Below are 24,776 nucleotides of genomic sequence, written 5' to 3'. Positions count from 1 at the left end.
ACACACTATCACACACCCAGCCACACTGTCACACTCTCTAGGGCTAGGTCACCAAGTATACACACACACAAAACACACACGCTACAATCAAACACAAACCAGGGCACCTGCCAAATTCAGGTTTCCCTGAAAAGGGCTGCAGCTGAGAAGGAGCAAACGCATTTTCTCCTTCTGCAAAGAGCCGCCTTTCTTCCAGGGTCTCAGCCAGCTCGGAACTGGTCCTGAAGAGCCCAGACTCTGGTCTTCTCGCTGCAGACTGGGATGGGAGGGATAGGACTCAGTGCATTCGCTAAGAGACTCGCAGCCCGTGGGCTGGGCTGGGCAAGAGTCCCCAGTCCCTAGCCGGGAAGGTGGAGCAGCTGCCAAGGGAGAAGAGATGCCTCTGACGGACGGAGTTCAGCCGCCCGGCAGGGGGGCACGTGGCCCCGAGGGACCCTTCCTCCCGTCCCTCTGATTTTGAGCCCCATGGGCTGCTGCCGTGATTCGGTGAGTGCTGGATACTGAACCTGGGTGATGGAGAGGAAGGGATGAAGAATGGTTCTCGAGCAACTCTGATTTACGGGCTTAAGGCTGGGCTCCTTCCACTTAAGGTTTGGGACAGGCAAGCCTGTTTTGCCTGAGAGCCCTCCCACTCAAATGCATTGGTTCATTCATTTGACAGATGTTCATTGGCCACCTATTATTGTTATTTTATAAATATGTAAAAGTAGCATTTATGTTGCACTTGAAGGTTTGGGAAGCAAAGCATTTGACCCAGCTGTCTCATCCGATTGTCATAATAAATCTGGAAGGAAGGTGCTAATATTATCCTATTTTACACACGAGGATTGGAACTTGGGTCTTCATGATTCTGAGATCAGTGCTCTTACCATTAACCCTAGCTGTCTGATCCATAAAATGAGTTTTTAAATGTTCTTTTTGAAATAATCAACTTAATCATTAATAGGCAAAAACATTTCAACATATAAAGGAAAAAGATTATATGTGGAAACCATGAACTGTTAACAGTTTATTTAAAACGTACATCAAATATTAACAAAAATTGCCCTGAGATTCCTTTGAATCTTTTCTTTCCTTTTGCATATTTGAAAAATTTGTTTTTTCACAAAATGTTGTATTGAATTCATTAATATTAATATTTGAAGACGCTTTATTAAGCCCTGTGGGGGATTATAAATTCGAATAACGTTAGGGAGTTTATAGTCCTGTAGGAGGCAGGTGTATTATAATAATCATAAAAGAATGTGGCATGTGATTGCCATTATCAAGCAGGAATTCTTTACCTGGGCTGTGTAAACTTTTAAAAAATTTGTTTTCTCAGAACTTAAAAAAATGGAAAACTATATTTCAGCATAATTGGTGTCTTTTATAATCCTTTGTATTTAATTTTATACAATTAAAAATCCAAAGGATTCCCCGGACAGCTCAAGGGTCCATCACATTAAAAACAGCAACACTCAAGAACACCTGTCCTGGAAGTAAAAGGTCAAGGTGTTACAGGAATTTGGGGGGGGGGTACCTCATTTCCATGGGAGAGATCAGAGAAGGATGTAGCATTATGAAATTCCTTCAAAAAAAATTTCAATTCCAACACTGTCCTGCTTATACATATCCCCTTCTAAGATTCCTTCTGATCTGTGTAGTTTTCAAACATTTCATTGATGCCTTTTAAAAATTTCTTTTCCTTTTGCATTGCAATCACTAGTATTCTCCCTCCCTCTCCACCTCTTCCTTACTAAGTAAAAAAAAAAAAATGCCTCCCTTGCTACAAATAAGTATACTTAATGAGAGCATACACTCAAAATTGACCTGACTGAAAATGTAGGTCTCCTTTTGTACCTCTGGTCCGCCAGCTTTTCTAGGAGGTGGGAAGCATGCTCCATCTGTCTGTGGGGTTGTAACTGACATACTTCTTAAGTCTTTCACCTTTGTTTTCCTTTATGACATTGAATCATTGTGTAAATTATTCTCAGGTTTCAGCTTTATTCAATCAGTAGCTATTAAAACCACTCCTCTCAGGTTTTCTAAAGCCTTTCTGCTAGTGTTGACCAAGCAATTCTGAAAAAGTAATCAATTTACCCATCTTATCTGAAACTATATGTACAATTCCACAATCCTAGCTCCCCATTTTAATTGTTGTTGTTCAATCACGTCTGATTTTTTGTGACTTTATGGCATTTTCTGGGCAAAGACACCGCAGCGGTTTGACATTTCATTCTCCAGATCATTTAACAGATGAAGAAACTGAGGCACATAGGGTTAGGTGACTTGCCCAGGGGCACACAGATAATAAGTATCTAAGGGCTCAATAGAAACTCAAGAATATGAGTGTTCTGGACTCCAGGCCCATGCCTCTATCTATATCCTACCTAGCCACACCCTAGTTTCCCTACCCCCCCATGTACTAGATAGAGGGAGTTATGTTAATTCGAAATACTTTTTTCCTTGCTAAGTATTTTTATTATTGTCTTCTGTTTTTTCAAAAACTTCTCACTGAGCTCCTGTTCCCAGAGCCATATTTTATAGCAGAAAAAGATTTTAAAATGAGGAAAAATAAACAGTTCTGCAAAATTAACCCAGTATATGTAGTGCTCCACACCCATAGTGTCCCACCTCTGCAAACAAGGGAGGGAGAGATGCTTTTCTTGGGAGCAAGTTTGTTCATTATGATTGTAGTCTTGTTCAGTTTCCATTTATTTTTGCTGTTCTTTCCATTTATATTGTTAGTCATTGCCATTATGTTCTGTTTTTCTAGTTTTACTTGCCTCACTTTGTGTCAGTTCACGTAATAGCTTGAAGTTTTTTCTGATAAAGATGTTTAATCACATTGACCTTCTGAGGGTTTGCCTAATGGAGGCAGCATGGTATTAGAAGGCTAGTCACGTGGTGTGGTAGAAAGAACATAGAGAAGGCTTCCTGGAGCAAGTGACATTTGAGTTGAGTTTTACATATTGTATCAGAGGGCAAAATCAATGAAGAAATGGTTTGCAGGTTCTGAACAACCTCAGAATGGAGAGGAGAAAGAAAAGATATGCCTGACTGAGACCAAGGAATAGAACAAATTGGCTGCAGGTACATAGGTCTTGCAGGAGGAAGTGTGTATGGATTGGAAAATTGCTTAGTGCCATCTAGGGGAGAAGTTTGATTGCCGAGTATTGCCTTTATTCAGAAGTCCACTGAGGATTTCTGAGTGAGGAGTTGACTTTCCAGATGAGAAAGGTTATTTTCTCATGAAAGACTCATGGGAAGGAGGAGAAATCAAAAGCAGTAAAATCTTTAGGGGGATTACTGCATTTCTGCAGGGATGTAGCAGTGGAGGTTGGTGCTAGGCAGTGGGAATAGAGAAGAGGAGGAAGAAGCTTGAGATATTGCAGAGAGGGAATCAACAGCACTTACTGAGTAATGAGAAGTAAAGGGTGAGTGTGAGAGGTCAGTGATAGCCCCCAATACTATAAACATAAGGAACTGGATAAATCATGGGACTTTAGACATTAAAGTCAGAAGAAAGAGTGAGCATTTTAAGACCTTTTAAAACAAATTTTATTGATACCTTGTTTTTAAATTATTCTTTTCCATATATGCACCTTTCCCTCACCTGTCCTGAAAGTCATCCCCTGTAAAAATGAAAAAAGGGGGAAAAGGTTCAGCAAAACCAACCAATCCAACTATTTCTTCTGACAGCATATGCAAAATCTTTTATCCATAATCCTCCTACTCTGTAATGAAAGGAGAGAGGTTTACTTTCTCAATCTTTTTCTACCCTAAACTTGTTCATTATATTTACGCAGCAATAGGGCCTAGGAGATGCCTAGAAAGCTGTTTTCCTGTACCACTCACTTCCCTAAGGGGAACCTGGAGGGCTTGAGGTGGGGAAGAACCAAGGTAAATTAATACCCTCTGCCGGCATGCTTGGCACATCTTTCTAAGAATAACTGCATATAGCATTTAGTTTCAATTTTGTGGGGTTTTTTATGTTTCTATTATAGTTGCTATAAAGATTGTTTCCCTCCTTTTGATTATTCCCTTCCACATTACTTCATATTAGTCTTCCCATGTTCTACATTCATGGAGAATAATAGTTTTAAGGGAAAAGACAGCAATTTTGAATGTATTAAGTTGTGGAGTGGATGTATTGAGTGGTGCTAGTGGAAATATCTGTGGTGGTCAGAACTCTAGATATAGATTTATAGAGTTGCATAGAGGTGGTAGCTAAATCTTTCAGTGAGGATAGGGATTAAAAAAATTTTTATGGCATCCCCCGCACTTACTAAAATATATAGCGGGTAATAGTGGTTAATAAGTATTTTCTTTGAATTGAGTGGAATGGAGATGAGAGCCAAGATTAGATTCTTGGGAAATATGTACCACACTAGTTAGAGATGCTCAGAACAAAGGTCATATTGAAGCCATAGATTGGAAAGTGCGCAGAAGCAGTAGCTACATCCTTGGGATGAAGGCAGGGACTGTTTTTTTTTTTTTTTTATGGCATCCCTAGCACTAAAGTGGCTGGCATATAATAGGTGGTTAATAAAGATTTTCTTTGAATTGAGTTGAATAGAGAGGAGCTTCAAGATTAGACTCTGGAGAAATAATGCACCAGACCAGTTAGAGATGTAGAATCAGAGCAAGACCAGTGAGAGAGGCAGGGGGAGAACCAAAAGGAGATAATGCCTAGGGCAGAGGAAGGAAAGAGGGAAGAATGAAAGGGTGGTTAGTGGTGTCAAAAGCTGGTTTTAAAAATTCTATTATTTGGAAGAAGGGATGGAGATTCATTGAATGTGTTGTCTGGTCATGTGAAAAGGCAGTTTCAGTAGAGTGGTAAAAGCAGAAGCCAGAATGCTCAGGGGAGGACTGTTGACACGTCTTTCTCAGAGTTGAGACTGGAAGATAGAGGGATCACATTTACCTGGGAAAAGGAAAGGGGCTAGAATGACACAATAGCTGTGAGGCAGCTGGTGGTTCAGTGGTTAGAGCACTGGGTCTGGAGACAGAAAACCTGGATTCAAATTCAACGTCAGGCACTTACTATCTGCGTGACTCTAAGCAACCTCTGTTAACCTTAACATCTTGACTTTAATCTTTGCTTGCCTCTGTTTCCAAACTATAAAACTGGGGAATTATTAACACATATTAGAGTTGTTATGAAGACCAAATGAGATCTTTATTAAAAAAAAAAGGTAATTAACAGAGTGTCAGACATGTGGTAGACACTGTATGCATGCTTATTTCCTTCCCTTTCCCCACCAAGTACCTGACAGGATTAGATTCAGTCTGGTTCACCCCCAGAGAACTATAAGAAATAGGAAGAAGAGGCAAAGAGGTCAGTTTAGGTTCAAGGTGAGAAAAGAATCCTTCCTAGCAAGGGGAGCTGTCCAAGGTAGAAGGGAGCTATAGGAAGTGGTGGGTTTTCCTTCCCTAGAGTTCACGGGGCTGAGGCTAGGTGGCCACCTTCTGGGTATGGTATAATGGAAATTCTCTTCCTGTGTGAGTTGGACTAGAAGGCCCATAAAATCTTTTCCCAGTCCTCAGGTTTCTATGATTGTTTAGATAAGTTGCTAAGTGTAGAGTGGAATGTTTGAAGGGCCCAGCTAAAATTGTATGAATTTGTATTAGATGAAATTAGCTTAATTTTCTTGTGAATTTCTACTGTGACACTGGGCAGTTCTACAGTGGGAGGACAGAAAACTGATTGTGGAAGTTGTCCAGGGGTGAGAATTTACTAGTTGAGGACAAAAGAAAGTCATGTAATAAAGGGGTATTATGGGAATGTTGAGTGAAAAAAGAAAGTGGCAAACGACTAAGACAGACCTTGGTGTGGAAGGAGGCGAAACCTAGAAGGGATGGATTAGGAGGTCAGGGATAGGTCAAAGAGTAGATCTGATGTGAGAGAAAAGAGGGGAGAATAGCAATATCTGGTGGAGTGACCTTTCACAGGTTTGCACCTTAGAAATGATTGAGATTGAAAGCTGGTAAAGTCTAGGATGTGGCAGTGTGAGTGTGTGGCCAGACTGGTGTGGAAGAGGAAGTCCTCAGAGTTGAGGATGCTGAAGAATTGTATGATAAAATTATTGAAGGGGCTATCACATAAGTATTTAAGCCCCCAATGATTATAACATGGGGATAATGTTGATGACAGAAAAAAATTGAACCAAATAATAGAGTCACAAAATAAGTTGAATTTCCTGGAAGTTAATAGATAATGGAAACAAGAAGAGTGAGGATAATGTAGGCTTGGAAAAAAGGAAAGGGAATTTAGTGATAGAGGGAGAGTAATGGGCTGAAAGTGGCCACATCCTGGAAAGGTTTCACATGTCATATTCACGTCCCCCTTTGCCCTATCTTTTGTCTGTTTCCTTGTTCTCAGTCATCACATCCATCCCAGAAAAGAGAATACCTGATTAGGATAGTTATTACCTCTCAATATCTTAATAAAGGACTTAAAAGCATAATAGCCTTCAAGATGGCACAGAATATGTTAACGATAATGGAATATGCAATACCAAAGTAGTCAGTGAGGAACAGGGGAGATTGTTTGGGAAGATTAGCCTGCCTAACAATCACAAGGATTCATAATGAGATCTAGCAAATAAATCGTTTATGAATTGGTTAGATTTTGTAGTGTGAGCTTATACAAAGCACTTCTGCTGCTCTGAGGCTCAGTTTCCCCCTCTGCAAAAAAGGAAGAACAGTATGTTTTGTTTTTTCTTCAAAGAGTTGTGTGAAATTCTCTATGTGTATTACATTGTAATTTCTAATATTAGTCAATATGAGCAATGAATATTCAACTTAGTCTCATTTTTTTCTTAAATTCTCCTTATCACTTTAAGCTAAAAAGTATTTTAAAATATTCCTACTTGGGATTTTAGTTGAAAATTGGCTCCAGGTTTATCTTGATTGTTGATCAAATAGTGTTTATAATAAATGATGTATTAATGTTAGTAAACATTTTTGAAACACTATGCAAGGTGTTTGTCCTTAATCAATACTTGACTTTTCTAGAAAGAGGATGCTTCTATTTGACACAGAAATTGCTGAAAGAAACAAGTCTAAAAGAGTGTTTATTTTTTGAAAATTACTTTAAAAACCCATGTTTACAGAGATGCAGATTTACATAACCTAGAGAAAAAGCAAGTCTTTAAAAAATGTACAGTCTATATACTATCATTGCACTCACATTTTAATAATATAATATACAAGGCATTTTTATATAAATAAAGTATAAATGTACAACATCATACAACAGGTACGGTATAAATTTAGCCAGACACATAAAATTGAAATAGATTGGGTTCCATTTGCACCTACCTATCCACTTCTACTTCAATACTTTGCAAAATATTTTCACTGTCACTTTTTACATGCCCCTAACACATTATCTGCTATAGGCTCCCTATGAATGACCAACTTGTGGAAAAACACAAACTAACGGTTTTAGTGGGACAACATCATTAGTGTTCATTTAAAGAAAGGTGGCACCTAGAGGGCTTATCTGAAATACATGTCATGCAAAAGCCTTGAATACATAAGACAGAGTTTTCTTTCTATTTCCAAGTCCAAAACAGTCATACATTTCCCTCAGAGCCCAAGAGAGAGCTAAGCCAGGGGCTCTTTCCAGTGCCATGCTAGTGTCAATCCCTAGGCTTTCAAAGGACAGAAATCTACCTACTAAAGAAACTTTTTTCTTCTACTTCCAAAGTGTAAGGAGTTGAGAGTCTCAGAAAGGACCATGCGCCCAATTCTATCATTACAAGCTGCTATGTAAGCCCACATTCATTATTGTGTAAGACTCAACTACCACCATGTCTTCCAAAAAAAATTTTTTTAAAAAGTATCTCATATTTCAAGTTTGCAAAACTGGCTCTGCATTCAGCTAACGAGTACAAGAGGAAGCAAGGAATTGTTGTCTACTTATTTTGATGGCCATTCACTTGAAGGATACTGATACCCATTGACTCCAATGAGTATAAAAGGGCAAAAACTCTATTCTGGGCTCACACTTATTCTCTCCATGCTATGTGGTATTGAAATAATCACTTGACTTCACTGAAAATCTGATCCCACCACCACTCTGGCAGCTATCCTCTCTTCCTGGATGAGAAGTCAGAGCTTGGGAAGACACCAAAGTTTCTCTTAAACTTGAATGTAGATGTTCAGAAATGCCTGAAAAATGCACAGAAAATCAGCATATCAACCTTGTAGATAGGAGACTCAACATGGTTCTTTGGAATATAAGAGTTTCTAAATTCCTTTATCTAAGTCCACAGACTTAAGCATTCACATTAGTCAATAAGCAGTGGGATTTATTAAATTCAATCATCTCTGGTCCACGGCAATGTGACTCTTGGCTGCTTAAAGATTCCACTCTATGGTCACAAGTCACTTTGATGCAAAATGAAGGAGAAGGGGGAATTGGAGAGTCCTTTGTGGCTAATGCAACAAACCACAGTGTGCTTTATACTGCTGTTCTGTGCTTCCTAATTAGTAACTGAACAGGACCCTCTGGGACAGACTTAATAATGTTCCAGGCATCATAATGCATGAGCCCTGTCAGTGATTTTCCACTAATGGCAAGAATTTCATCACCAGCTTCAATTGTCCCGGCTTGTTCTGCAGCACCACCTGTGAGTAGGAACAAACAGTGAATGCAGAGTAAGGAGACAGAAGAATTAGAAAGCAGATGTCCCTCAGTGACTTTGGAAGCTGTGTAGCTAATCTCTCACCCTCGTAGAGGAATGTATTTCTTCCTTACTCCTGATACAGAATTTATGAACTTGAATACAAATGAAAATGAGTTCAGATTTAACCTGAATAAGAGATAATCTGCTTTTACTCAGTGTTCATTAAGAGAACAAAATAAGCAAAAAGACCAGAAAATGTGCTTAAAGCAGTTAAGTTCTGTAAAGTACAAAGAAATACATTCTGGATGTACAAGCTCCCCTTCATAGGAAAATGAGGTCAGATAGGAATAGGAAATATCAGAGGATTACAGGTTTTTCTCCAGAAACCACGATGATCAATAGAAAATAATTTGAAGATTGCATATGAAATTTCTAAAATATGACCACAAACTGGAATTTTAACTGACATTTGAGCATCAAAAAATATGGGTGAGATGAGAAGAAATATATCCTGATCTGAAGAAGAAAAAAATTCATATTATAAGACTGAAAATCTTTGTGATAAAAATAGAACTTCTTATAAAAAAAACACCTAAGGGCATTTCACTGATGCCAAGGGCAGTATTTAATTCTTGAGGCCAAAAATTGTTTTCTCAAACACAAAAAACTACAATCTAAGGGAGCTACTTTATGTGATCAGTTGAATTCATATTTCATGGGGGAAGCCTATGTACCAGTACAATGACAGCATTTTATTGGGGAGAAGAATGCCTTAAAAAGTTGAATTTGCCAGATGGAAAAAGGATAGGAAGGGATGATACTCAAAAGGTGAAATTATGAGGTGAGAATGGAATATAATGAGAGGAGATGGGGAAACACAGAATGGGGTAAATTATCTCATATAGAAGAGGCAAGGGAAAACAGTTACAATGGAGAGGAAGAACAGGAAGGCAAAAGGGAATGAGTCAACCTTATTCCCATTGAATTTGGCTTAGGGAGGGAATGACATGTACACTAAATAGGGTATTTCACCCTACAGGAGAGTAGGGAGGAAGGGGATGAGAGGGGGGATGGTGGAAGGGAGGGCAGGTTGGGGAGGAGGGAAGTTGGAAGCATCCACTTTTGAAAAGGGACAGGATCAAAGTAGAGAACAGAACAAGTGCAGGGTGGGATAGGATGGAGGGAAATATAGTTAGTCTTTCATAACATATCCACTATGGGAACTACATGTACACATGTAGAACCTATATTGAATTGCTTATTTTCCCAGTAAGGGTGGGTGATGAGGGAGGAAGGGAAAGAATCTGGAATTCAAAGTTTTAAAATCAAATGTTAAAAAAAATATTATTATCATTATTATTTTACATGTAACTGGGAAATAAGATATACAGGCCCTGGGGAATAGAGATCCATAGTACCCTACTGAAAAGTCAGAGGGGGGATGGGGGAAGACATGGGAAAGAGCAGATTGGGGGAGGGGATATTCAGTGGGATATATGTTTTGGGGTGGTAGGTAGGTGAAAAATGGGGAGAAAATTTGTAACTCAAAATCTTGTGGAAAGGAATGATGTAGAATAAAAAAATCAAAAAGAGATATGGAAATGATCACAAGGGTGCTAAATGTTGGGGACAGGATTGGAAAACTCACATCTGGTGAATTAGTTATTTCTTCAGTTACTAGAGTTAACATAATTCCCATAGGGTCCCCAATTTCCAGTTGGTTTATGATCTTGTAATATTAATGTAATAATACTAATAACTAGCCTTTGGTTTTCAAATATTTAAAGATTTTACCCCCCAGTGACTGTGGGAAGTTGATGCTATTATTTTGATGGATGAGGAAGCTAAGGCATAGGATAAGTGACTTCTTTAGCTTCACCCAGCTAGTATAACTAAGTTTGGATTTGAACTGAATCCTTTCTGACGGTTTTTTGCACTCTATAGCATGTGGATATAAAAGGCTCCTTCAGGAAGCTGATATGAAACTTTGCCAATATACAGCAGTGCTTTTCAAGAATACCGTAGACATTTTGTACATTCTAAGGCTAGAACTGGAAGTTAGGCTCCTTTAAAAAGCACCTTCCCTTTTCTCAGTCTAGCATTTCTAACTTTAGTTGAAATAAGGCCAAGGAACATTCAGTATCCAGATAGAGAGTCTTAAAGAACATAGAATTTTTCACAGTTAATGACTGTTACTATTAAGAAATTTTACGTGCCTGAGAAAATGCCTGAGGTCTTGCCACTTGATATGGACATTTTTAGAGCTTTACATGAAGAAACCAAATTGTACATCAATTAAGTTTTATGGGTTTCCCAGGTACAGTACCTTTAAAGATTCTTTTTATTAACAAGGGTCGATCTCCAGCCACAGATGCTTTTCCTCCATCAAGACTGAAGCCTAGTCCAGCAGAGGTCTTCAGTAACTCAACAGACATTGTATCATTGAGATCTGTAAGTCTGCCGGCTGCAGCAAAAGCCAGAAATATGGTATTAGAGTGCATGTTCATTCTTCTCATAGCCATGCCGAGATCCCAGAAACAAGAAGTGTCATATACAGTTAAGAATTACTATTAACCTCTGGGGTCTCTAGCATTACCTCTGACCAGAAAGAAGATAGCACGTTATTATTGTCTGGTAGTTTCTAAGAGTATTTTTAGAGAGAAGGAACAGTAGGATTTGGTAACCTCCACACAAAGCTATCTGGGAATGAATGCTACTATGATGCCACACTATTTAGGCAAATTTCCCAAAGGCAGCAGGAGCAAAGTGGGGGTGAATAGAATGCTGGAGTTGGAGTCAAGAAGGTCTAGGTTTAAATACTGCCTTAGACACTTGCTAGCTCTTCTGTGACTCTGGAGAAGTCCCTTCCCCTCTCAGAACCCCAGTTTCCTCATCTGTAAAACAGGTCATAATAGCATCTATCTCCCAGGGTTGTTCTGAAGATGAAATGAGATAAAAGCACTTTGCAAACTTTAAAATACTATATAAATGATATTAGTAGTAGTAGTAGTAGTAATAGTTGTAATAATTATGATTATTAGCTAACAATAATCATAACCATTGATATTTGATCAGTGCCCTAAAGTCTGTAAAAAACACTTTACACATCCTATCTCAGTTAAGCCTGCAGGTCATAGGATCAAAGATAGAGATTCAGTATTATTCCCATGGAGACATCGAGGTCTAGTGACTAGAGAGCTGGGCTCACAGTCAGGGAGACTGTGACACCTGTTTGTTATGTGACTCCGGGCACATTATTTAATTCTTCAGAGCTTTAGACGATTCTCTAAGCCTATTTGTTGCAAAGCAGATACTGATTTTTACAGGTAAGGAGGTAGGATTCCTCTGGGGTTCCAGATGCCATTAAAAACAACAGTTCCTGTCCCTGTCCCTGTTATCATACCCATTTTATGGATGAAAAACACCTGAGTCCCAGAGAGGTGAGAGGAAAGGTCAGAGTAGGATCTCAGAAAGGCCCCTGATCACAAGGGAGATCACAAGGGAGCATACACCTGTCTAAATAAACAGAGTTGCAAGGAAAGTCTAGGAAGGTATAGGTTGGGAAACTGACCTGTTTCTCTAGATCTGTTGAATTTGTTCATTTCAAAACAGGTAGGTAAAGACATGACAAGGGAACTCATGGCAGCTTAAATGTCCTTTCTCATCTGTTCAAGAGGCTAAGACCATCATTTCCCAAAGCTCAAGGCCAAATTTAAGATGTATAGAGTGAAGAAGTTAACAGTTGTCTTAATCCTGTGGAATCTTGTATATATATATACTCCTTTTTGCTCTCAACACTAAGCCCTCTATAAACCTCTTAAGGTGAGAATCTTAGAGACCTTATTTGGGTTACATAGTAGAAAATCTGGCAGTTTAACTTGTCCACTCCATTAAAAAAAATGAGCAAATTTGTCATCAGATTGGTGACATTCAGGCTGAGGTCAAAAGGTTTATAGTGAGGAGAGAGCATGGGGGTCATCTAGTCTAACCCTTCATCTTACAGAAAAAGTAACTGAGGCCCCCAAAAGATAAATGATTTGTCTAGGGTCATAAAGGCAGTAAGTTGCAGAGCAGGTATTCCAACTGGGGACCTCTGACTCCAAAATCACTTTTTCCTTTCCTGCATTAACACTCTCAAGATTTTTGAACTAAATTTTTTTTCAAATTCAAGTTCAAATTAAAAAAAAAAACTAAAAAAAATTTTGAACTAAAATGTGTTCCCCTTCTGCTCCCCTCTCTTTTGTTTTCTGAAATAGCAGTGGACAGAAAGGAGAAAAATCAAAACACAACATTTTCTCTAAGCCTCCAAGAATTGGATTCCTCCTTTGTTTCCCCAAAGGTTTCCTGAGTCTCTTCCTGGGTTTACATAAGATCCTTAGTGATTCTAGTGTAGGGGACAAGTACCATAAAAGGAGTGGGGCTCAAGCTGCAGGAAAGGCACCTTCAAATCAGTTTCTTAAGTTGAATTCAGTGAATGGCAGTGTACTAAGTAACTCTTTAAGAATAATAACTCCTTAAGACTTTATGCAGCCATAAGTTACAGAGTAAGTAAAGACATAGATTGTTAGGAGCTTCCTTGCCTGGGAGTTCCTTATATCAATGAGATCACATGTCCAGTCACTTATCCCTATCCCTGTCATTTGATTGAGGGAGACGTTATATCTTGAGGTATAGACACCTGAGGATAGACAGAGGCCTCCAGAGACTAGCGCCACTGGATAGGGACCTAAGGGTATTTGTTTCTGGGGATGCCACAGATAAGAAGAAAAAGGATAGGGGGAGGTAAGGAGGAGCTCACCTAGTGTGCAGCTTGAGGGTTATGATGGTGGGAAGAATGCATTTTCTTAGATTCCTATTTTAACTAATTGCTCAGACTAACTAGCTCAAGAGTCAGGGAACCTGCCACAGGTTACCACCCTGACCTAGTTAGTTTGAGGTTCCCCACCACCCCAACTAGGTGCTAAATTCTACCTGTTGAAGGAATAAAAATGATGTTAGGATCCTTTAAATTTCAGCATCTTGGATCAAATCTGTCACCCTGCTATAGTTAGGGCTTTTAAAAGATATGAAAATAAAAGCACCTGTTTCTAAACAGATTTAAGTAAGTTTGAAGAATCATTCAGATCTCTGGAGCATTGAAAATCATTTCTAGTTATAACATTAGTTTTCAAGGAACACACACACACAGAAACCCAGAACAAATTATAACTTGGTCAAGTCTTCTGACCATGAAGCTTGTGCTTTAGCTTGTGGTTCCTGTGGCCCCCATTTCCCAGTTTCCCAAATCCTTCTGATTCTAAAGCCTGATATATCTCACCTGTTCCAAGCTCCAGGATGTCATCCTTTTTGGACATAGTCACCTTCCCACTTGCAGGAGTGCCTTCTTGTCTAGCAGAGCCCCTCCCCTTGTCTCTTACTTGCTTGATGACAATAATGGAATCTTTGTGCATCCTCGCTTGGTGGAGGGCATTCAAAACATCTCCATGGACAGACCCAGCCAATGAGGTGCCATTAATTGATAAAAGGAGGTCTCCTCGGTGGATGCTCCCTTCCTGAGAAGCAACTCCCTGAGAAAATACTCTGTGAACCTGTACAAATGAAGGGAAAGGAAAGTGAAAGCAAATGTGTTAATATTTTTTGATGGGCAACATAATAGCTTGATGTTAATTTTAAATAATCAAAGACCACATTTTCTGAATCATATGGTTAGCAGACTTAAAAGAAATATATGTGCTTGGGGTATAGAAATCCATCTTGCCCTACCAGAAAGAGGTAGAAGATGGGGGAGGATAAAAGAGAGAACAGATTGGGGGAAGGGTTCAGTAGGCTTGCTACTTTGAGGTGGGGGTAGGGGAAAGACGAGGAGAAAAATTTTTAACTCAAAATCTGGTGGAAATAAGTGGCAAAAACTGAAAATAAATGAATGGGAAAAAAAGAAATATATGTGCCCAAATACCACTTCCTACATAAGACCTTTCTTGTGCTGCTAGTGCCTCACTCCCAAATATCTTATATTGACTTTGGTTATACTTATGTAGGTACATATTTTTTCCACTAATGAAATGTAAGCTCCTTGAGGACAGAGAATTTCATTTTTTACTTTGTGTCCCCAGTTCCCAGTTGAAGGCCTAGAACATACTATTCACTTAGGAAATATTGATTGATTATAGGAACAGAACTAATTAATCTTGCTAACTTTAATACATACACTACATTTTTTCCCTAATGATCTCAAAGGCCTTCTAAATCATTCTTAAAAAGTCATTATTTTTTTGGCAAAAAGTTTGGGTTGCTTCACCAAAATAAAGTAAGGCAATAATTCTATTTAGAATGTACCTCATTATCCTACCCCAGAATCTACATGTCAGTAAAAAACCTGGGACCAAATTCACATAAGTCCTTTGGCTCTTCTAAGGATCTATGCCTCTGCTCAGTTTTACTAATATGAAGCAATAATAGTTCATAAGCAACTAGGTAGATAGATCCCTGACCCCAGATTTAGGAAGACCTGACCTTCAAATGAAGACTCAGATACGCAACTAGTTGTTGTAGGATCCTGGGCAAGTCACTTAACTTCTGTTTTCCTCATCTGCAAAATGGGGATAATAATAGCACCTATTTTGCAGGATTGTTGTGAAGTTGAAATGAGATAATGTTAATTCTTATATAAATGCTAGTTATCATCATTATTATTATTAATTATATAACAGTTTTTAGTTTGCAAAGGTCATTATATACGTTATCTCATCTGATCCTTATAATGACCCTTCAGAGGAGGTACTGCAAGGATTATTATTCTTATTTTACAGTCTAAAACTCAGAGAGGTAAAGTGGCTTGCTTATACTTTCAAATATAATGATGAAATGGCAACAGCAAGATTTGAACTCACATATCCCATACTCTAAATCATAGAATCACAGATTTAAAGCCAGAAAGGACCTTGGAGCCAATTGAATCCAATTCCTTAATTTTATCCAGGAGGAACTGAGGCCTGAGAAGTGACTTGCTCAAGGACATACAGAGGGCAAGTCTTGTAGGAATGTTTTTTCATGCTACATTACAGAGCCCCAGAGAAAGAAAAGTTAAGCATTTTCTTCTCTTTCCCTTCATAGTGTTTCTCCTCTACTTCTTTAAAAGCGAACAAATAGTCTAAGAAAAGATGAACAATGGAGTCAAGATGATGGAGTAGAAACAGGACCTCTGAGCACCTCCGGCTCCCACCCCCTCCAATTCATATAAAAGGTGACTCTGAACAAACTTTGGAGCTACAGAACCCACAAAATGACACAGTGAAGTTAACTTCCTGATGAGGACAGCCTGGAAGGCTGGCAGGGAACAGCCAGCACAGTGCTCTGGGAGCCAAACCCAACCACGTACAAGCTGGAGGTCTTCGCCCCAGGGTGGCCTGACCAGCTGCTGGCTGGAGGTACTTCAGCTCACCAGCAGCTGTAGCGGTTTCCAGAATTATCAACACATAGATGCTAAGGATAAAGTGAGAGGTCAGTGCAGTATGGACTTTGGGATCCAGTAGTTGGGAGTGCTGTCAGCCTTTGTCCCCGTCACGTGGCAGCTTCAGCTCCTGGACTGCAGGTTGTAGTGGGACCAAGTGACCAGTCTGAGGGGTAATCGCACTTGCTTTAACATGCTTGGATCTGGATTGTGGTCTAGGATGGAGGTCATGGGGTATGTGACCAGCTTGCCAGAGCATGTGGAGGCTTCAGAGAGGGTACCTAACTAATACCTTTGGTAGCTGAGAAAACCCCAGTGTTTGGGACAAAGTTCCCATGTATGATGGAAGAGAGTCCTACTGTGGCAAAAAGCCCAAAAGTCAAGTAATTGAGTGGCAACATGAGCAGGCAAAGGAAGCAAACCAAGCAGAGCAACCCAACTTTACACTCCTATTTTGGGGACAAAGAGGACCAAAGCATGGAAGAGGAGGAAGACAGTGAAGTCAGAACTCCTGCACCAAGAGCTTCCACGAAAAATATGAGCTGGTTACAGGCCATAGAGGACCTTAAGAAGGATTTTGAAAACCAAATAAGAGAAGGGGAGGAAAAATTGGGAAGAGAAATGAGAATGATGCAAGAAAATTATGAAATGAGAGTCAACAACCTGACTGAAGAAAATAACACCTTAAAAAACAGACTAACTCAAATGGCAATAGAGGCTCAAAAAGGCAATGAGGAGAAGAATGCCTTAAAAACCTGAATTTGCCATATGGAAAAAGAATCTCAAAAGCTCACTGAAGAGAATCATTCCTTCAGAATTAGATTGGAGCAAATGGAAGCTAGAGACTTTATGAGAAATCAAGATACTATTAAACAGATCTAAACAAATGAAAAAATAGAAGGCAATGTGAAATATCTCATTGGGAAAACTACTGACCTGGAATATAGATCCAGGAGAGATAATTTAAAAATTATTGGACTACCTGAAAGCCATGATCCAAGAAAGAACCTAGAAATCATCCTCCAAGAAATTATCAAGGAAAACTGCCCTGATGTTTTAGAACCAGAAGGCAAAATAAAGGTTGAAAGAATCCACCAATCACCTCCTAAAAAAGATCGCAAAAAGAAAACTAGGAATATTATAGCCAGGTTCTGAAATTCCCAGATCAAGGAGAGAATATTACAAGCATCCAGGAAGAAATAATTTGAATATTGTGGAAACACAATCAGGATAACACAGGATCTAGCAGCTTCTACACTGAGGGACTGAAGGGCTTGGAATATGATATTCCTGAGGCCAAAGGAGCTGGGATTAAAACCAAGAATCACCTACCCAGCAAAACTGAGTATCATGTTTCAGGGGAAAATGTGGCCATTCAGTAGAATAGAGGAATTTCAAGCATTCTTGATGAAAAAACCGGAGTTAAATAGAAAATTTCACATTCAGATACAAGAAGCAAGAGAAGCATGAGAAGGTAAACAGGGAAAAGAAATCATAAGCAACTTATCAAAGTTGAACTATTTACATTCCTACATAGGAAAACAATAGTTGTAACTTATGTAACTTTTCTCAGTATGAGAATAGTTGAAGGGAATAGAAATGTGTGTGTGTATATATATATATATATATACACATATATATACACACACATACATACATACATATACAAGTCTATATAGGAGGGTATATGGGTGTGTATGTATATGTGTACAGTTATACATAGATAGAGGGCATAGGACCAATTTAATGGGAAGGGATGATACTTAAAAGGTGAAATTAAGAGGTGAGAGATGAATATAATGAGAGGAGATGGGGAGAGACAGAATGGAGTATACTATCCCATTTAGAAGAGGTAAGGGAAAATGGTTACATTGGAGGGGGAAAACCGGAAAGCAAAAGGGAATGGGTCAATCTTATTCTCATTGAATTTGGTTTAGGAAGGGAATGACATATACACTAAATAGGTTATCACCCTACAGGAGAGTAGGGGGGAAGGGTATAAGAAGGGGGATGATGAAAGGGAAGGCAGGTTGGGGGCAGGGAAGTTGGAAGCACCAACTTTTGAAAATGGACAGGATCAAAGTAGAAAATAGAACAAGTGGGAGGTGGGATAGGAGGGAGGGAAATATAATCAGTCTTTCACAATATATCCACTATGGAAATGTTTTGCATAGCTACACATGTACAACCTATATTGAATTGCTTATCTTCCCAGTAAGTGTGGGTGACAAGGGAGAAAGAGAATGAATCTGAAATTCAAAGCTTTAAAATCAAATGTTTAAAAATTTTAAAAAAGCACGGGGGCATAGAGATCTACAGTGCCCTACTGGAAAGTGGGAGGGGTATCAGAAAACATATGGGCAAGAGCAGATTGGAGGAGGGTATATTGAGTGGGATCGCTATTTCAGAGTGGTGGGGAGGGGAAAAATGGGAAGAAGATTTGTAACTCAAAATCTTGTGGAAATGAATGATGTATACTAGAAGTTAATAAAGCATTTGATTAAAAAAAATTTAAAAAGATGAACAAAATTCCTGCAAGGCTTTTTCTACATAAACAAAAAGTCTCAAAAGTGCAAAATAAAAACTCATGACCCAGCAAGGGGAAGTGACAGCAATTATTAGCTCCAGTGTTTCCAGGGCAGAGGGCACTGATAAATAAAGTATTATAAGGAGCTCTGCAAACAATATGGTCAACTCCATTGATACCTACTGAGACCTAGTATTAAGCTAATCATTAAATTTTCAGTTAATGAAGAGTACATTAATGTCAATGTTTTCTTAAATGAGGTTATCCAAGTTACCTGATGACTTACTTCTCCCCTTCTCTTCATCTCAAAATTTGACCAAGTCACTCTGCCTCCACTCTAACACACCCAGACACAGACACACAGACAGGCTCACAGACACACACACAGACACACACACACACACACACACACACACACACGCCTCTTTCTTTCCTAATCCCATTCCCTCCTGTTTTCTCAAACATATTGCTTCTTTAATCATCTCCCCCTCTTCAAATATTCAAAATGTATGCACTGGCTCCTTCCTCAGTGCCTTCAAACAGGGCCAAGTCTCTCCCAACCTTCAAACAGTAAAGAAACTCAATCCTTCACTAGACTCTATCATTCCCTTCAGCTATAGTCCTATATCTCTCCTCCCTTTCTCAGCCAGAGTCCTAGGAAAATCTCTCTATACTTGTTGTTTCCATTTTTCTCCTATCACTACCTCATCAACCCTTTGAAGTCTGGTTCTGGCTTCATTACATGACAGAATCATCACTCTTCAAGCTGACCAATGACCCCTTAATTGTCAAATTTAATGTTTTTAAAAAATTTTTTTCTAGTCTTCATCTTTCTTGACCTATCTGCTCCCTTTCATGCTTTGGACCACCATCCCTTCTTCAATACTCTTTCCTCTTTGGGTTTTTTTGTGACACTGTTCTCTTTAGGTAATCCTCTTGCCTCGCTAACCTCTCCTCGGTCTTCTTTGCTGGTTTATAATCCAGATCACGTCCCCCAACAGTTCATGTTCTTAGGGCTCTTTCTTAGGCCTCTTATTTTCTCTTGTCTCTCCTGACTCCCATCTTATCACTTGCCATGAGTTTACTTATCATCTTAATGTTGATGCTTCTCAGATCTACATACTCAGTTCTATTTTCTCCCCATACTTCAGTCTTTCATCAGTAATTGCCTATTGACTACCTCAAACTGGATGTCCCAGAGACATCTCAAATTCTCCTAAATGGCCCCTTTCTGTTGAAGGCCCCACTACTCTTCTAGGCTCAGAATCTTGATGTTATTCTCTTTTCGGTCCTCAGTCTATTCAGTCACATATCCCATCAGTTGCCAATTTCATTTTTTTCTTCATTTCTAAAGCATCTCTTATATTTAATTCCTTTTCTCTACGCCTAGCACACTCTAGTGCCTCTTTGTTCCTCTCATTCCATTTCCCATCTCTGTACATTTCCCTGGTGGTCCCGCATACCTGAATACACTTTCTCCTCACTTCTACCTCCCAGAATCCCTTTCTTTCTTTAAGATGCAGCTTGGACATATCCTTTTGCATTAAGCTTTTCCTGACCCTTTCAAATACTAGTATCCTCCCTTACTCCCCAAACTACCTTGAATTTCCCTTCTTGGAATTGGTATTTGTGCTTGCTCTTTTCATAACTTGTAAGTGCCATTGTCTCACTAGCCAGCATGCAAGCTCATTACAAGTACAGATTGTTTCATGATTTCTAGCATTGGCTCCCTGCACAGTGTCTGCTACCTCTTAGGCCCTTAAAGTTTGTGGATCAATAAAGAGAGTCTCCTCAATAGTGCAGGCTCCAATTTCTCATTTTATAAGCTGCTGGGAAAAAAAACTGGTATAGTTTAAAAAAAAACTATATAATTTAAAGATTTTTTTTGAGTTCCAAATTCTTTCCTTTTCTTCCCCACCAAGAAGGCAAGCAATACAATATCAAGTAGCCATATCACCAAAAAAAGCAAGAAAAATAAAGAAACTGAGAAAACTGGTTCAATTTACACTGAAGAGTTCCATCAGTTTTCTCTCTGGAGGTGGACAGCATTTTTCATCATGTGATCTTTGGAATTGTCTTAGATCATTGTCTTGATCAGAGTAACAAAGTCTTTCACAGTTGATCATCATTACATTATTGTGTACAATGATCTCCTGCCTCTACTCACTTCATTTTGCATTGGTTCATATAGGTCTTCACATGTTTTTCTGAAACCATCACTCTTTACCATGTCTTATAGCACAACTGTAGTCCATCACAATCATATACTACAACTTGTTCAGCCATTTCCTAGTTAATGGGCATCCCCTCATTTCCAATTCTTTGCCATTACAAAGAGAGCTGTTATATTTTTGTACATATGGATCCTTTAACTTTTTCTTTGATCTCTTTGGGAGAAAGACCTAGTAGTGATGTTGCTGGATCAAAGGGTTTGCACAGAAAAACTGATAGCATTTAAAAGTACATTATCTTCAAGGATGAAAGAAAGAAGACACTGGCAACTGAGAGCTAAGGCATGACCCTTTGTCATGTAGGTTTGTGCCTTTGTGCGTAGGTTTCCGATAGTTGTGCCTTGTCTCAGAATAGCCCTAGGTACATTGACATGAAATGAGGCCTGAGAAGTGAGCAATTGATCCAAATTTTAGATGACTGGCAGGCAGTTTTTCTGGGGGAAATCTGAGGCCATCACTTACAGTAATTGATTTCTGCTCCAGATCTACTCCACCTGCCACGCTGAATCCCAGACCTGAGCCACTTCCTTTATTCAAGACCACAAAGAAAATATCTTCATTATTCTAATGAAAGAGAAAGAGAAATAAACATTATGTTTTTTTACCCCTCATACCAAGACAAAATAAAATTAGGTCAATAAGTCCTTCTGTGGGCTTTTCATGGGCTTCTCACACTCCCACTGACCCAGAAATTCAGAAAGAGCTCTTGGGCTTGGAGTCAGATGTCAAGGGTTCACAACTTTCTTCTGCTATGAGTTTTATATTAGCTGTGTATATCTCAGTTTGAGGATTGGTTGTGCAATTGGCTACTATTTAATTTAGTGGTTTCACAAGGGGTCTGTGTGTGTGTGTGTGTGTGTGTGTGTGTGTGTGTGTGTGTGTGTGGTAAACCTTAAAGCTTATATTTGTCTAGTTTTTGGCAGCTTAAAAGCACTTTCACATCCTATCTCAGTTGATCCTCTGAAGAAGATAGATATGTCATTAACATTGCCACTTTACAGAAGGGAAAGCTGAGGCCTGGAATTGTTTATTTGAGAATCTTCCTTTTAAGCACCTAATTTTGTTCCTTCCTTCCTTATTTATTCACTTTTAGAAAGGTGCCAAAATAGAGGTTGTTGATGAATTAGTTAATCATAATTTTTTTAAAGGTTCCCATGCTCTGGGGATAAAGAGGCAGGGACAGAGAAAATGTAATCCCGTGAAATCAATGGTTATATGGTGTGTCATACTCTTATCACACTGATGGAACATATGTACATTAAAAATTCCATGGTTACTAAGAACAAGCCTTGAACCACTGCCCAGAGCAGAGTGTGCCAGTCAGGTTTAACACTCAAAACATGAGAACCTCACAGCAGTGGAAGGATGTTAACTAGATCTCCTGCTGGTCCTCAGGAGCCAAACAGCCATCTCCAATCATGCCTGTGGCTAACCTACAACCTAACATTGTGCCAGGAGCTGTCAAATCTAATATACCAAGACCATCTCATTAGAAATGAGGTTTCCACAGAGACTGTGGCTTAATCCACTTATCTTTCAATAACCCACAGTATTAGTTCTATCCTAGAGAAACAGAGGGTCTGTAAGCATGCAGTTCTAATTCCAGTACTTCCAAGGTAATAAAACTTAATAGGAGTCTTATTTTTCACTTATGTTCTTTTTGGGGAAAAAATATTGCTGTCACTTCCAAATAACGTTTCTCTTCTTACCCCAGCCTCTACCTTTGGCACGGCAGCAGAGATGGGCAAAAGGACTTCAAATATTTGGCTATTTCTGGAAAAAAAGTACTTCCATTTGCATTTCTGGTTTACTAGAGCTCTCCTGAGAAGCAGAAGACATGTTTCACAATCATTGAATATGCTACAGAAATTTTGCCTGTCACAGGCCTCGTCACTTTTACTCTCTTTCAACCCCCATCAAATGTATTATTTGGTCAGTATGATTACTAAGACTAAGAAAAGTTGACACACTACTTTACAGTTTCCAAAGCACTTCACAGAATTTCATCTGAACCTCATAATAACTCTGTAGAGAAAGTAACTGAGGCTCAAATGCCCAAGCCCTGGCCTGTGCTACCAAGCTGGAAAGGGTACAAGGATGGGCTGCAGGACACAGTATTTCTGTTGTCCCAGGACCAGCTCAGCTAATTTCTTTTTTCAAAATTTAATTTAACTTTCAATTCCAAATCCTCTCATCCTTTCTGCCTCTCCCCACACCCACAGATGTCCAAAAAAGAAAGAAAATACATGTTGAGCTCTACTCTGAGTCCATCACTTCTCTCTCTGGAGGTGGATACCATGTTTTCATCATGAGTCCTTTGGAACTGTGGTTAATCATTGTGTTGATCAGAGTTCCCACTTTGTATTAGTTCCTATAAGCATTCCAATTTTTTTTGAAACCATTCCTTCATAATTTCTTACAGCACAATAATATTCAATGATACTCAATTACAATTACTTCCTTCAGTCATTTCCCAATCGATGAGTATCCCCTCTGTTTCTAATTTATTACTACCACCAAAAAAATCCTGCTCTAAATATTTTTCAACATACGGGTTATCTTCTTTGTTCAATCTCTAAAGGGTACTTAAGCTTAATGGCTTTTTGTTCATAGTTCCAAATTGCTTTCCAGAATTAGTTGGACCAGGCCACAACTTCATCAACAATATATTAAATTACCTATTTTCCCAGAGCCCCTCCAGAAAATTTTTCTCATTTTTTGTCAACTTAGCCATTCTGATTCATGTATGGTTTAATGTTAGATGTGTCTGATTTTGCATTTCTCCAATTATTACTGATTTAGAGAATTTTTTCATATGGCTATTGATAGCTTGAATATCTTCCTCTGAAAATTGTCCATATCCTTTGACCATTTATCAAACGAGGAACGATTCTTATTTTTATAAATTTGGGTTCATTCCCCAAATATCTTAGAAATAAGAATCTTAATTCAAACTTAAAGCAATCTTATATCAGGCAAACTTAAAGCAAGTCCCCCCCTACATGCACGTGCACACACACACACACACAAATTTTCTGTTTTTCTAATTTTAGTTGCATTGTTTTTGTTTGTGCAAAAACTTTTGAATTTTATGTAATCAGAAATGTCCATTTTACTTTCTGTGAACCTCTCAATACTTATTTGGCCATGAACTCCTCCTCTTTCCATAGATCTAACAAATTTCTTCTATGTTCATTTAATATGCTTATAGTGTCGACAATACTTTGTGTGACTAATCTACCTATGGGTAGAACAATGGGTAGACTTTATAGGTTAGCATATTTCACATAAACATAGGGAAGAACTTTTAGGCTCTTCAAAAAATAAGTTGCTTTGGGGGAGCTAGATGACTTCATACTTTTCCTCTGCAGGATCATCATTCTTGTCCTATTTCCTTTGTGGGCATACAGTGAAAGTCTCTGTCCTGGACCATCTCCTCTTCTTTACTCTTGTATTCCCATGCATTCAACTATCATCTCACAGCAGATGACCCCCACATTTACATCTCTAGCTCCATCTCTCTCTTGAGCTCAGTACCTGCACCCTCAGCTATCTGTTGGAGAGCTCCACCTAGAAATTCCAGAAGCGTCTCTTGTGCCAAAACTGAACTTATCTTTCCCCTTAAGCGCATCCCTTCTTTTAACTTCTCTGTTTTTGTCAAGGGCGCCCAGATCCTTCTAGTCACCAGGCTCGAAACCTTGGAGTTATCCTTGATTTTGCCTTCTCATTTTCTCCTCTTCCTATCTAATCACGTGCCGTCCCTCGTTGATTCTATCCCCCACCACATCTCTGACCACTACTTCTGTCTCTGTTTACCTGGTCACCACCCTAGCTCGGGTCCTCACCACCTTCTGTCTCTGTTTACCTGGTCACCACCCTAGCTCGGGTCCTCACCACCTTCTGTCTCTGTTTACCTGGTCACCACCCCTAGCTCGGGTCCTCACCACCTT

The 24,776-nt window shown here is 39.1% G+C and overlaps 1 protein-coding gene and 2 long non-coding RNA genes across 7 annotated transcripts in view; 1 reads left to right on the top strand and 2 right to left on the bottom strand.

Moving 5' to 3' along the window:
* LOC138171518 (uncharacterized) overlaps positions 1-24,776 on the bottom strand; it is a 579,386-nt gene that overhangs the window by 45,769 nt on the left and 508,841 nt on the right. The gene's annotated exons all lie outside the window — the stretch shown is intronic.
* LOC138171523 (uncharacterized) overlaps positions 1-24,776 on the top strand; it is a 45,637-nt gene that overhangs the window by 1,268 nt on the left and 19,593 nt on the right. Inside the window, exon 2 of one of the 2 annotated variants that reach the window (XR_011170911.1) lies at positions 197-486. This is a non-coding gene — a long non-coding RNA (uncharacterized lncRNA). Of the gene's footprint in view, positions 487-24,776 lie in introns of both variants that reach the window. The other variant, XR_011170909.1, reaches the window with a different exon arrangement.
* Positions 8,022-24,776, bottom strand: part of LOC138171490 (PDZ domain-containing protein 2-like) — a 539,177-nt gene continuing 522,422 nt past the window's right edge. For all 4 annotated transcript variants that reach the window (XM_069101003.1, XM_069101012.1, XM_069101022.1 and 1 more), the window contains 4 exons: positions 21,289-21,390; positions 13,936-14,206; positions 10,945-11,082; positions 8,022-8,619 (listed from right to left, as the gene is read on the bottom strand). In XM_069101003.1, coding sequence (XP_068957104.1) covers positions 8,453-8,619; positions 10,945-11,082; positions 13,936-14,206; positions 21,289-21,390 — 678 coding nt within the window. In that variant the 3' untranslated portion in view covers positions 8,022-8,452. The remainder of the gene's footprint in view (positions 8,620-10,944; positions 11,083-13,935; positions 14,207-21,288; positions 21,391-24,776) is intronic.

This window comes from Petaurus breviceps, unplaced genomic scaffold (assembly GCF_028583685.1).
Source record: "Petaurus breviceps papuanus isolate PSGF00001 unplaced genomic scaffold, PetGlider_PUasm1.0 128, whole genome shotgun sequence".
Taxonomy (NCBI): Eukaryota; Metazoa; Chordata; class Mammalia; order Diprotodontia; family Petauridae; genus Petaurus; species Petaurus breviceps.
This window is presented reverse-complemented; position numbering and strand designations above follow the sequence as displayed.